The 15,433-nt window shown below is 35.4% G+C and overlaps 1 protein-coding gene across 1 annotated transcript in view; it reads right to left on the bottom strand.

Annotated features, from left to right (window-relative positions):
- Positions 1-7,413: 7,413 nt before the first annotated feature.
- Positions 7,414-15,433, bottom strand: part of spon1a (spondin 1a) — a 140,649-nt gene continuing 132,629 nt past the window's right edge. The window contains exons 6-7 of the mRNA XM_056267889.1: positions 8,753-8,901; positions 7,414-7,434 (exon numbers count right to left, since the gene is read on the bottom strand). Coding sequence (XP_056123864.1) covers positions 7,414-7,434; positions 8,753-8,901 — 170 coding nt within the window. The remainder of the gene's footprint in view (positions 7,435-8,752; positions 8,902-15,433) is intronic.

Raw genomic sequence — 15,433 nt, 5'->3', positions numbered from 1 at the left:
AATGCATATATCATTAATTGGAAAGAAGACTGTTCTTTTCTAGGAAAAGTGGTTTTATTTAATTTTAAGATATTTTTAAGTCACAGTAGTTAAATCTGTATCTGTATTGCATGTTCAAACTTTAAAATCATTCATATTAACAGATTAATGTTTTCTCCGGCACAAAGACCTCAGTCAGTACAAAGACTGAGACGGAGACACAGATTTTTCCCCAAAGTCTGTGTTCTAGAGAAGTCATATTACACTTTTTAAAGCCCTTTCTCTTAATAACACCAGATGTCCAGATGATCAGCTATGACACATTACCACTTTGAGATGTAGTCACCAGTATTTATTTGTTATTGTTTAATCCAACCAAAAAAAAGATTTGTTCTGCATACAAAAAAGCATTTAACTCCTTTTATTTTTTTTTATTTAATCTGTTTTTTACCCATTTACAGATAACTACTTCGAATGGAGCTAACTAAATATAATATATATCATAAACACTTTAATGGTGTTTTTATTATGTGACTAACAACTAACAACTATAGATGATAATAAAGTACAGAAACAACATTTTTATTTTGGGACGGTTGACATTCACTTTAGGACGGTTCAAATTGTTTATCAGGACGGTTTCAGGACGGAGGTGAAAAAAGTTAGTCTGGAGCCCTGGTCAGGGCATGTCAAAACATCTCAAGGACCCCAAAAACACCTTGGTCCCCAGAGGGTTAATAATAAAAAGAGCTATTAAAAGCACAAAAATCTGCGCAAGAGATGCTGTTCCCGCGGTGCGCGCTCCGAAACAGACCGCAACGAGACAAGCACATTATACTTTGGGCTTCATATGCGCGTCTAAACGATCAAATGTAGCCTACACAAAAATGTCAAAATGACAGGCTTGGAGATTCACTTGTCTAAAATGGACGTAGTTATGGAAATAGTTGGGAGAAAATATGGTGCACTCGTTCTTAAAGGGGAAGCAGTCTAATAAACATGCTGACGATTGCTCCATTACTGAGAATCAAACAACAAAAGGCAAAGAGAAAACAGCTCACAGCTCACAGCACTCACAGCTCTTGAATGAATAACTTTAGCTTTAATAAGCATAAATCTATCTATGATAAACTTTGCAGTGCTATTTTACTTTTGATTACTTTATTATAATTATTTTTAGACCATACCTGAATAATGTTAGTAGACCTTCCTGAAATTAAAGCACTGTGTAGGCCTGTATAATGTGTATCTTTGTTTAATTGTCTATCTTTTGTTTATCTATAGTTTAATATATATATATATATATATATATATATATATATATATATATATATATATATATATATATATATATATATATATATATATTGACATACATGCATACATACGTACATATCATACTTGCCTGTAGAGAGGAGTTTATTTCAGCATCATATAAAATCAACAATAATGATAATAATAATATTAAAGCAAACACAGCTCTGGTATCGGAAAAGTATCGGTATCGGCCGATATCCAAATTCAGGTATCGGGATCGGAAGTGAAAAAATGTGGATCGGTGCATCCCTAGTTGATTGATTGATTGAACATGTAGGAAAACTCACCTTTATTTAAAAATACTTTTTCTTTTAATAAATAGGAAATTTCCCTAGCATTTCTTTCTTTTTGCTGTATCGAAAACGTACCGAACCGTGACACCATCTGATCTGAATTAACCTGTGTAAGTGTAAACGTCAGAGTGAACTTACTTTACAGTCACTGGCAAAACATGTTTCAGCCAAGACCCATATCACAACATGGATCTCTCCAGCCTTCAGTAGGATTTGTTTGCTGGACCGTAAAAACCCAAGGAGAATAATTATCAGTCCAACCAACTGTAAATAGTCCTGCTTATAACATACTCAAGAGCCAATGCAACACACAGCGATTTGGCTCATATAACAGATCTACTGGAGAGCTGCCACACAGTGATACAGTACCTCCTTCAGGGTTTCTATCACTTGCTCAGATGAACTGAAGTATCTTTGGTGCACTGACTTGAAGACTTAATTATCAAAGTGACATTTCCAACCATATCAGCCAATGCCATTTGGATGCCTGAAATTCATTGGTCCAAAGGGACAAAGCAATTTTACTTATTTCAGTCCAGTTGAATGTGTTAGTAAAAAGCTTTTAGAACAAAGAATGGTGCCTTCCAATTCTCAGTGAGCCAAAAGCAACAATGGGATGGGGCTTGACCATATAAGTAGTAATCTGCTTTGGTGAAACTCATTTAGTGTAAAAACAACAAACACTTTAGTTTAGGACCCAATTCACACTATTAACTATTTGCTTATTAGCAAGCATATTACTAGGATTATTTGGCTGTTTATTAGTACTTATAAAGCACATGTTAATGCCTTATTCTGCAATATTCTACATCGCTTAGTTAGTTTGGTAGTTGTTAAGTTTAGTTATTGGGTAGGACTATTAAAAATAAGTAAATAGGATTTTGACGCAAAAGTCATAATTAACAGTTAGTTAATAGTGAAAATTGGCCCCTAATCTAAAGTGTGACAATAAAATATAATACAAATAATAAAATATATTATTATTATTTTATATTTATAACTATTTTATTAATAAATGCAACAAAGCCAGATCAATCCTATTTTAAATAAGAAAAGAATCACTCTGGTGATGTTATAACTGTCGCTTGCTAACAGTGTAGAATAAAGGATAAGCTTCACTGATTTATTACATACAAAATCACTATTAAACTGTTATACAGGGTTCCTACAGGTTTCTTCAAGTTAAATTCAAGTCTTTTGAAGACCTTTTTAAGACCATTTATATAAAAAATGAATACCTATTTCACGTCCCTACCAGCAAAGAAAAACAAATTCCTTCAACTTGTGTTCATTTATTTTTCAAATGTGGAATGGGTAAAAGATGATAAGCCAAGCAGGTGTGAAAAATAAAAACATTTCAGTAGGCCACAAGAAAGTTTGCCGAACAATGTTAAGTTGTGTTTTAACTAGGGATGCACCGATCCGATATTTGTATCGGGTATCGGGGTCGATACTGCCATTTTTGCCGGATCGGGTATCGTTCAGACGAGGCCGATCCAAATCCGATATTGTGCGTATATATTCTGTGTTATTGTTAAGCCCAACAAAAGGCACAAAAACATTATAAAGCACCATAAAGTTTTCGTGCACTATATTATAAGTGTTCTGAAGCCATTATATATTATAATGTGAGATAGACATGAATATTTAAGTCATTAAATTCAAGATCACGTAAACTTTTCCATCCGTCAATCTGTCAATCATTCTTCATTCAGCATTCAAACAGCGCGTCGCGTTCGGTTACTAGTACAGTCAACACGAGAACAAGATGATTCAATGTTACTATTATTATACTTGATCTGTAGATAAAGGTCAATGGTTTCGCATAAAACAATTTTATCTTGCTGGACTTTATTGCTGTAACTTAAAGGAGAACTCCGGCGCAAAATGAACCTTTGGTCTAATTACACATTGTTACCTAGTCAACCGTTATCTGAGATTTGTTTTCATGATTATCGAATGTAAATAGTTTTATCTCTACAAACAGTTTAGCCTATAAAGCTAGTATAACGCTAGTATATTGGGCATAGTGTAATGACAAATAAAAATCGCTTGTTAATACCACTAACAAGGCTGAAAATAGACCCACACTAACACGGTAGCATAATGAGGGTCCCTACCTTCAAACCGAAGCATTGAGAACTTTGTAAGTGTACAGACAGTTTAATAAGAAGATATTTTAAACATACAGTCAACTTCGCGTATACAGGCAGAATCCATCTTTGAAATACAGCCATTACCAGTCGATCTACGAACGCCGATCCAAGCCTGCTGTTCGCGCTCACCTTATCACAACTTATAGCTCGTTCACATCTCACCAGCGCACTTGGATCGGCGTTCGTAGATCGACTGGTAAAGGCTGTATTTCAAAGATGGATTCTGCCTGTATACGCGAAGTTGACTGTATGTTTAAAATATCTTCTTATTAAACTGTCTGTACACTTACAAAGTTCTCAATGCTTCGGTTTGAAGGTAGGGACCCTCATTATGCTACCGTGTTAGTGTGGGTCTATTTTCAGCCTTGTTAGTGGTATTAACAAGCGATTTTTATTTGTCATTACACTATGCCCAATATACTAGCGTTATACTAGCTTTATAGGCTAAACTGTTTTTAGAGATAAAACTATTTACATTCGATAATCATGAAAACAAATCTCAGATAACGGTTGACTAGGTAACAATGTGTAATTAGACCAAAGGTTCATTTCGCGCCGGAGTTCTCCTTTAATCATGTTACTTTCTACCGGGTCAGGTGTCTCTTAGATCACAACAATGGAGTGTACAGTAGAGCACTATAATTGTTCTTCACGCGCACAGTAGGCTAACTGAAATTTAAAACTATTAAAAGAAAAGGCTCAATAAACGATTGCATAGATAGATACTGTATAATACACTACGCATCAATATGTATTTCCTTTGTGCTTTGAACTTTTCAATGCGGACTCGACGCGCGCTGTGACTCATGTTGCTTCAAGCGCATCATTCTGCGCTCGGGATGCGCATAAGCGCTGTGTGCCGCAATGTATTGGAGCCTTTCATATCATAATACAGTGACGCAATGAAAGATTATTAATAGCCTTTCTTGTTCTGTCCTATCTATCATATGTTCCTGCCTCATTAAACAGCTGTGCTATACATTTAAAACATGTCTCAATTTTAGGCTATATATAAAATAATTTATCTTTTTGATTTTTGTTATCTTGTTTTTCATGAATATATTTTACAACAATACAAAGAGCAATGGTAACGTTTTACCAGATTTAGTGTTACACTTATTGTCTCTTATTTGTTCCCCACTAAATGTTTTTTTCACTAAATGTTCAGATTTTATACAAGTATACTGTGCACTCTATATTTTTATAGATTACATTTTACTGCTGAATTATCCACTAATCTAGTTTATAATAGCATTTTTGTCATAGATTATGATCATATATTTTGATTTGTTTTTCTTTATAATGAAGTTGTCTATATTAAGTAGATTGTGTTTAATACACAAAAGAGTAATTATCAGTTCAACACACAGAGTTATAAAAACTCTACTTGATTAAAAAAAAACTGCGCTGGTATCGGATCGGTATCGGGGATCGGTCGATACTCAGAATTTTTGGTATCGGATCGGATCGATTCTGAAAAAAGTGGTATCGGTGCATCCCTAGTTTTAACATTAGCTAGCTACTTATTCCATGCTGGGAATATGGGGAACTGAGAGACCCCTGAACAATAAACATCGAAAATCATAATAATCGTGGTTGACAAATGAAACTTTTGAGGAAAAATACAATACGGAGAAGTTACATACAGCAGTGTTAATTTTGACGGCAAATTTTGATTTAGTTTTAGTCTCAGTCTTTTGACTAAAAATATGACTAAAACTAATTTTAGTCATATTTTAGTCATCTGAATTGTTTTAGTTTTAGTCTAGTTTTAGTTGACGAAATACAATGAGATTTTAGTGATTTTTGATTTATTTTTTTTAGATTTTCTAAATCTACTGTAAACTAAATCTACAGTAGATTTAGTCGACTAAAATATAATGGTTTTAGGTAAATTGTAATGCGTTAATTTAGAATTTCTCTAAAATTTCCAAACCCATATACACAGAGGTGTAGTGGTAAAAAAAGAGGTGGGTAAACTATAAATTCTGGTGGACCACGACGTGGTCACCCCGTAAGGTGGGCCACTGCCTACCGGTGTATGTGTATCTCCTGATGACATTGCTATATAGGTAGGGCTCGACATTAAGCCTTTTCATACGCTTAATCTGTCATCCACTTGTCCGAGTAAAAAAGTTTCTCGTCCGGATTTTTTTTATTATTTTTTTTATTCTGAAACAATATTCTCATCAGTGTTCAATCAGCTTTGATATTTAAATCGGCATATTGTAATATCTGCACCTTTAAAGGGCATCCCCTCCCCCAATCTTATTAAATGTATGCTTCATCTTTCATTTTAAATTCCTAAATTTGATCAATAAATTAGATTATTTCGAATAATAAGACACTATAGGGCTGATCAAATTAAATCATTTACACTGAAAAATTCCAATTGCATAAAATAATGTTATGAAATTGATTTAAATTTACAAAATAAGAAACGTTGGAAAGAATGATCTACTTTTAAACATAACACGAAACCGCCAGTAGGTGGCGGCAGGCGACCGTCTTAATGAGTGAGTCATTGAATCATTCAAACGATTTGTTCAAACGGCTGATTCATTCAAGAATGAGACAGATGTTTATGAATGGGTCATTGAATCTTTGACTCAATCAATTCGTTCAAAATGCTGAATTATTCAGTAATGAAAACAGGTCGAGTGTTCCTGTGAGATGCGCCGTGGTTCTGCTGTGATTTTTGTTTGGAACTATTTTCGCTGCTGAAACAGAACAAAAACAGCCAATATTGCATCTAAAATGTAAGTGACTTAATTTTAACTGTTTATTGAACTGTTGTAGGGAAATAAATGTCACATTTTCAATCGTGATGGTGTTCAGGAAAAATAATTGAGGTTGCTTAACATATGTTAAAAATATAAAAACTCCACATTTAGATTTTTTATAGGCAGTATCTTGTTAACTGAGTGTGTGTGAGCGCTCATTTGTGTAGATTTCTCCTCGAGAGGCTGCGCGAGCGTAAACAGCGCAACCGTCAGTAAAAGTCAACAACACTGACAGTAGCCTAATGCAGGCAATATGAAAGAGTTCGTCTTAGGTTTAACAACCTATGAAACTAATAATGAACAATATGAAACTAAAACGACATAAGCTTAATTTATAGCCAGGGATGTATAGCTATTTAGAGGTGGATAAACGCAATTTAGAGGTGGATAAACGCACCTTGGAGGTGGGTAAACGCTATTTCCGAATATTGGGAGGTGCGTAAACGGCGTTTACGTGCGTTTAGCCTCCACTACATCCCTGCATATACACTCCCGGAGAAAACATATATTAACCTATTAATATGAATGGTTTTTAAGTTTGAACATGCAATACAGATACAGATTTAACTACTGTGACTTAAAAAAAATATCTTAAAATTAAATAAAACCACTTTTCCTAAAGTAAAACAGTCTTCTTTTCAATTAATGATATATGCATTCTTTATAACAACTTACATACATCATCCTTTATTCTTTCAAGTAAACAATTATTTGTATGAATTAAATATAATTAATCCTTATTAAAGCTATTAACAAACAGTGAATGCTTTTCTCTTTTTATTTTGTTGCTTGATCAAAATTAATGACACAGACCGCATTATGTTTATTGCCACTGTCACTTTAAGACATCGGCCAATGGGACTTTGGACTTTAAGACATGTCCAATTACATGCGGATACGATTGCACTGATGCACACCCGATACAACTGTTTAACATAACCGACATAGTTTACATGAATACTGTCCAAACCGGACATTTAGACATAATGTTGTGTGTATTTGTCCATTCAGACACGAAAGAGAGCTCATCAGTTCAGTACTCGCGCGCTGTATGGTGTCTATGTGCACGGCTGCACGCTTCGGGTTGGTGCGTGGTTGGTTTACATTTGATTTTTAACATTTTATGAGACCGCGGGGTAGATCAGCACGTTACTGTACAAATGTGTGCATCTAGCACACACGCAGGACATCAGTTCTGACTGGATCGCTTCAAAGATCGACACTATCTAACATTTTCATCTAGTTTTTATTCGTTGACGAAAATGTCAACGATTGAAAAAGTCAATGATGTTCGTCATAGTTTTTGTCATTCAAAACTAGGTTTTATTTAGGTAGCGTCTCGTTTTCGTCAGTGAAGAATGTCGTTGAAGAAAAGTTTTCGTCATTATATTCGTCAATGAAATACACTGACATACAGCACAATTTTTAAGACCCAGACATCAAAATGTAAGACTTTTTAAAGACTTTTTAAGGTATTATTTCCAAATTCATAAATTCAATGCTTTTAAGGCTTTTTAAGACCCCGCGGGAACCCTGTTATATTATACTATTGTACCTGCACTACTGTAAGACAGATGACAAATGGGAGTGTAAGACACATGATTATTGAAACAGAACTAAGTTTAATCATCTCCCTCATCCTCTTAACTTTTCCATGCCAATTCTCAGCTGATCTTGCACATGGAAATGCATTGTGCATACCGGGATCCAAACATCTGAGCCTTTCACAGATCTCCAAGTGCAACTGCACGCTCTACTGAACTTAGAGAATAGGCAGCAAGCTTGTCAATTGCAAAGGTCTTTTCTCAATGCTCCCCACAAAACAACCTCAACAGCAGGTAATTATGATGCTCCAGTGGAGAACTAATGTAATGATCAACCTGATCCATTTCAGCTCTATATTATCCTTGTATTTCCATAAACAGCTTAGTAATTCTTACTATTATTCTTATCAAAGTTCTTCAATGACAAGCAGGATAATCCCCACCCAGCTGATTTATGATTAAACCATTATGTGTTTGCAGCTGTGGTTTTGCAAGTTGAGCTTGTCTAAAAAATACATGGGCCATTTTGAAGTTGTGTAAAGACATTAATTCTAGATCCAAAAAGCTAGCCAGGCAGAATTTAGAACACAATATAACCGCTGGTGAACATTAAGTTCCCATTATTCTTTTAAGATATACTGCACAATCCTAAAACACAGAAGATAACTCTGCACCCTTACCTTTTGACGGATCTCCTCCTCCATCTTGACCGGTGAGCCCAGTTCAGCGACCTGTTTGACCCCATCACTGGCATAACCTCCATACTCCCACAATATATAGTTCTTCGAATGGGAAGCTCCAATGAGGGCCGACCAGTGATTGGCTCTCCCTGTTAAGATACAAAAGTCCAAATGTCTTAGAATAATGCATAATAAAAGGCATAGTTCACCCAAAAAATTTAATTCTGTCATTAATAACTCACCCTCTTGTCGTTCCAAACCCGTAAGACTTTCATTCATCTTCTGAACACGAATGAATATCTTTTTGATGAAATCTGAGAGCTTTCTGCCCCTCCATTGACAGATACACAACTACCACTTTGATGCTTTAAAATGTTCATAAAGAGATCGTAAAACTAATCCGAATTGAGTGGTTTAGTCAAAATTTGATGAAAGAATGGTTACGGGTTTGGAACGACATACGGGTGAGAAATTAATGACAGATTTTTAATTTTGGGTGAACCAACCCTTTAACCCTCTGGGGTTGTTCGGCCCAAATGGACCCGAATCATTCAAATAAAAAAATGTTAAAAATCACAGCTTCTTCGGAATGGTCCGAAATTTGGTGACTTTGTTGGTATTTGGTATGTGAACACCCAAAAAAATTGGGGACAGGATGTGAACAGTCTAAGTGGTTGTAAAAAAAATAGTCACACTCAGGACCTTCGGGTCCAAATGGACCCCCATGGGAAATTGGCAAAAATGTGAAAAAACAGAGTTTTTTGGGGCGTACAATCTACAAATCAGCCACAATCCATAAAAAAAGCACACAACAGTGAAGGGGAGAATCTATAAAACATCAAGAGTGCAAAACAGACACATCCACACACACACACAAACACACACACACTTTTATACACATACACACTCATAAATTCAGATTACTGTACATAAATCTGTTTTGAATTTTTAAAAATCACAGCTTAATCGGAATGTTACGAAACTAGGTGACTTTTATGGTATTAGGTATGTGAACACACAAAACAAATGGGGACAGGATCTGAATAGTCTAAGTGGTTGTAAAAAAAATAGTCAAACTCAGGACCTTCGGGTTCAAATGGACCCCCATAGGAAATGAATGTGAAATTGTCAAAAATATGAAAACACAGATTATTCAATATGAAAACACAGACTATTCAAATAGAATAGTCTATTTGAATAGTCTAAGTGGTTGTAAAAAAAATAAAAAAAAATACTCACACTTAGGACCTTCGGGTCCAAATGACCTAACCTGACTCCGCCAGATGGATTTGCTCCGCATATCCATCTGGAAACCTTCCGTTGAAGTAGTTTTGGTAAGGGGCGAAAATACTGGTTAGCTGATTGGCCTATGTTGGTGATAGACGGGCCAAATCAACCAATCAGATCAACGAAGCATATGACGTACTAACAGAGCGTATCTTTTCCTCTGAGAAAAGCCTCCAGAGCAGTGTTTTGCTCTTCTTTCAGTGAAGAAATACTCTGTAATTCCGATAAAACTTGCTCGATAGCCACGCTGATGCTAGTTTCATCCGATGAAGCCGACATGTTCTTTAGACTGAACTGTCGCGCTTCTCGTTGCGTCACACCTCAACCCGCCTCAAAGCCAACGCTGATTGGACGTTCGTTTGGTGAACTGCTCCCAAATTTTCTTTAACGGAAAGTATCCAGACTGATCTGCGAGTGAAACCTTGAAAGCTCGCGAGATCAGGATGGTCTCACGAGGCTACAAATGACCCCCATTGGAAATGAATGGGAAATTGTCAAAAATATGAAAACAGTTTTTTTGTGCATACAATATACAAATCAGCCAGAATGCAGAAAAATGACTCAACGGTGAAGGGGTGAATTTCTAAAACATCAAGAGTGCAAAACAGACACACACACACACACACACACACACACACTGTATTATATATTTATAATAATCTGTATTATAAAGTAAAACTGGCACTTCAAATTACCATTTAAACCAACCAAAGAAACAAAAAACAAGACAAAAATAGTCTTTGAGAATCTGTTATTATATTTTAAAAATCAACAACCTGAAAAAAAATTGGTATATATTTGCAAAAATCACTAGAATCCCCAAGCCTTTCTACAGAGAGCTGTAAATCCACTAGTGGTAAAAATGTGCTATTGCGTGATAAAAATGCTCAGTGTGTCCACCAGATGGCATCTATATTTTTTTAAAAATTGCTTTCATGAGGCCTAGGCTTCACTCTAAAATGTAATACAGCTTTGATAAAAAAAAATTTAAAAAAAAAAAAAAAAAAAAAAATTCTATTATGTTCAATGGGAAAAAATGGGTCATAATTATTGCATAAATATTAATTATAAATCATAAAATATCTCAAAACACCAAAAAAGAAAAGAAAAAAAATTATAGAAAACAAGTTAAAAAAAAAATTATGATTTTCTTTTTTAAAATATGAATCCTGCCCTTTGGGTCCATTTGGACCCGAACACCCCAAGTGTGACTGTTAAACGAACAACCCCAGAGGGTTAAATAATTACTTACTAAAACCAATTACCTTGTTTTTCTGATCATTAGTTTATTATACACATGCATTTATGTGTTTCCCAGATGGTTTTATGCATAGCACATTGAGGATACACATGAGTACATTTATTGTTGTGTTCCCTGGGAACCAAACCTTTGGCATAGTTTGTGCTAAATTGAACATGTGTACTGGATAATGTACAGTCGACCACTCATTATGACAAAATAAAACTGACACAGTGATCATGTAACATTTCAGGACAAGATGACAGAAGGGGAAACCAGGGAAGTGATAACGGTGGAGGGAGCCGAGGAGGGGGACAAGTCGAGGGAGGGCCATGCTGGAAACTTGGCAGGCAGACCCAAGGGGATGACAGGTTGAGACGGAGCCGATGCAGGTGGAGATCCAGGAGGAGCCGAAGAGCCGATGAGACCAAAAACGACGGGCATCCGAGGTTGAGCCAGGGCACCAGAGGACTGAGGCGAAGCCAGTGGGACTGGCAACCAAGGTAGGGTCAGAAAGAAGGCTGAGCCCAACAGAGCAGAAGAGACGGAGGCCCAGAAGTCCATGGTGCAGGCAGTGGGTCGACTGACCAAGGTGGAGCTGTAAGGTTGATGGCCCCATGTGAAGCCAAGGGAGGGAGAAGCCAAGGTGGAGCTGACTGATCGACAAGCTGAGATGGAGTGATGGGCTCAGAGGCTGGAGGTGGAGTCAGGTGATCCCCTTGCCAAGTCGGAGCTGGAGATGGGAAGACCCGAGGCAGATCCACGCAGCAGAGTGGAGTCAACAGAGGGGGGGCCAAGGAACTGAAGGGAGCCTGTGGAGGCGAGGACAAAGGACTGGCTGTCTTTGGTAGAGGAGGTGGGAGATGAAGGCTAGGGTGAATAATAACAACATGAGGGTGAATAATTACTGGCAGAATTTTCATTTCTGGGTGAACTAACCCTTTAATAAAATAAAAGGCCACTTAAAGAGTACTTCAAGAGTATACTTTTTTTAATGTTTCTTAACACACTTAAAGGGTGCTCTCGTGAACGCACGTCGGAGACTGATACGGAAGAGTATAAATTGTTAAATAAAGTCCTGTTTTGGCGCACAAAACGTATTCTCGTCGCTACACAAAATTAAGGTTGAACCACTGTAGTCACATGGACTATTTTAATGATTGTTTAATGTTTAATGAATGAAACAATGTGCTATTTGACATTACTGAGTATAGCCTATCCCTCACACACACCCAGAGAGTGCATGCATACTCTGTGATGTAGTCTTGTAGATTAGACTAGTGCGGGTGCCCATTTAGAGTGCACGCTTTCACTGCGTGATTTAGTCTTTATTTATATCATTTAGTAATAAATATCACAAGAGTGCAGTTTTTCTCCAAATATCAGCATGATAACAAATGTGATATTGATTTTATACAAGTTTAATAAAAAGAAGTTAGTATTAAGTGACTTACATTTTAGACACCATATTACCTGTTTTTGCTCTATTTCACCAACGAAAATAGTTCAAAACAATGCCACACACGGCGGTGTTTCCTTACTAAATGAATCAGCTTTTTTACTGAATCAGTTGACTAGGATAGATTAAGATAGTCAAATGTTTCTTTCCTTGAATTTGAATGAATTTGAATGAATCAACAACTGCATTGATTTGGACTTCAACATGTTGGCTGCAATTGAAGTCCGTTGTGTGGAGAAAAATCCTGAAATGTTTTCCTCAAAAAACTTAATTTCTTTTCCACTGAAGAAAGAAAGACATGAACATCTTAGATGGCATTGGGGTGAGTAAACTATCAGGAAATTTTCATTTTGAGGTGAACTAATCCTTTAAGTTCAACTAATTGTATTTAAATTAATTAAATTAAATAAATAAAAATTAAATAGTTGCAATAAACATTGAATTAAGTGTCAAAAAACATTGCATTCAGTTCACATTTAACTATATTCTTTAAAAAGGCATTTTATTTATGTAATAATTATTTTTATAACTATGCTAAAATGTACTTTTTCACAAGGGTTGCATTTGAAGACAGTCAGATTAAAATATCCTGTTTCTATACATATCCTAATGTAGCACTTGGCAATAATAAAACATTCCAGTGCAATGCAATAAATTTTGAATCTGGCATGCATCATTTCCCAGTTTGTTCCCTTCTCTTCTCCTCATAATCTCATATACTATCTCCACTATCGCTCCCAATAAAACTGCCAAAAAAAGACAAATATAACGTCAAATAAATATTCCAATTTCAGGAACAAGCAGCCATAGCAGTATTAATCTAAATTTTTCTCCAAATTAATACTTTGTGTACAAAGCACTTCCTGGCTCTCATGTGACTGGGTTCACATTACCCGTTTGCAAAGGACTCTTATTGTAACAAGTCAACAATTGGCACAGTGGCAGCATCAGTCAAAATGTGATACTAGTCTCTGGCACAGAGCATGGCCTACAACAGCCAAATCAATGGGAAATGTGTTAAATGTGTTAAATTATCCTATATATATTTAATACATTTAATTTTATAATTTATTTTTTATAATATTACATTATAAAAGATATAAAATAAAATGTTATTAGGGCTGTTATTTGATTGAATTTTTAATGAAATTGAATTACACGGTTTGTTGATTAATTAAGCACAAATGATTGCACATACCAGTATTTGTTGAGAAAAATTAGAGTAAGTCAAACACTTCACATTATCGTAGCAGATGAAAGCATGAAAAGGCATTAACCCTCTGGGGACCAAGGTGTTTTTGGGGTCCTTGAGATGTTTTGACATGCCCTGACATTTGTGCTTTTTTCAGTTGCTTATAAACATATTACTGGCACAGGTGAAATTACACTCTATTTAGCACAAACAGGGCTACCATAATATGTAAGCAACATGTATGTACATGTTTGTATTTTTGAGAGAATATTGTTTATGCATGTTTATTAATAAAACTAAAAATTAAAGTTTCTGAAATAAGGCCACAAAACACATACTAAATATATGTCCACAAGACTTTTGACTAATCGAAGTTGTGGCCTAGAGTATTTGCTTTAAAATGATCTGAAAATCATCCTTTCTAATCATTCACATAACACCATAGATTGCTTTAAATTGTGAAAAACATTTTTTTGTTTGAAAGGCAATATGCGAATGGGCGTGAACTGCCCAACCCCCTCATGTATAATTAGGTGATTCTCACCTGAGAAGACAAAGATGCATTCATTTCATTCAGGTGTGTCACAAGAAAGAATGCAAGGAAAATATATATACATATATACACACACACAGACATATATATATATATAATCAAAATATAAATGAAAGTCAAAAGCACATTTTTAGTCATACCTGGAAACAAATCCTGTTCAAATAGGTTATATGGGCCATTCAATAGAATTGGTTCAAAGTTAGAGTTGGAAACATCTTGAAAATAAAATTGTCTTTTTCCATAAATCTCTTATAAAGTATTTTTTTAAAAGTATGCCAATACATTTTTTATTATACATATTTCAAAGTTAAGGATTCATTATTTTGATATAGCCTAGCTGGAACAAACACTATAACAGTTGATAAGTTTATTTTTGACAAAACATATTTAACATATGAGCAGAAACTGCTAACAAAAGCTTATTTGATGTCTATTTTAGAGTTAAAACTTTATAATCTATTCTAAACTAGTCAAACACACACACACACAGAAACATGATTCAAATTTAAACAGTAGGCTATTTTTGCGTTTACAGACACTAACGTTATTATATATCGCGATTAGAACAAAGCAAAAGAATAAAACACTTACAGCCCAGCTCGCTCCTCGAAGTGAAAATAAACCAGCACTTGTTCTGAGGTAGGTAAATGTCCCAGGATTATTCCTCACAGCCGCGCAAGATGACAGTACATTAATCTGACTAAATAAAGTGTGTTTACAGAGTTTATATGGGCGTTTTACATGTCTCAATGTGTTGCTTCAGATCATTAGCGTTTGAATAGCGCGCTCTCCGTGGGCGTGTCACATTAGCGCAATAATGAGATGCGAGAACGAGAATGAGAATGGCTGACACATCTCTCTTTTTATATATATTACATAAACAGGGAATATTTATTTTAGTTTTAAATTAGATAATTTAAAAGTACAAACTTAAATGATCATAAACATAT

The sequence above is a fragment of the Rhinichthys klamathensis genome, unplaced genomic scaffold (genome assembly GCF_029890125.1).
Source record: "Rhinichthys klamathensis goyatoka isolate OS25496 unplaced genomic scaffold, OSU_Roscu_1.1 h1tg000265l_1, whole genome shotgun sequence".
In the NCBI taxonomy this organism is placed as follows: Eukaryota; Metazoa; Chordata; class Actinopteri; order Cypriniformes; family Leuciscidae; genus Rhinichthys; species Rhinichthys klamathensis.
This window is presented reverse-complemented; position numbering and strand designations above follow the sequence as displayed.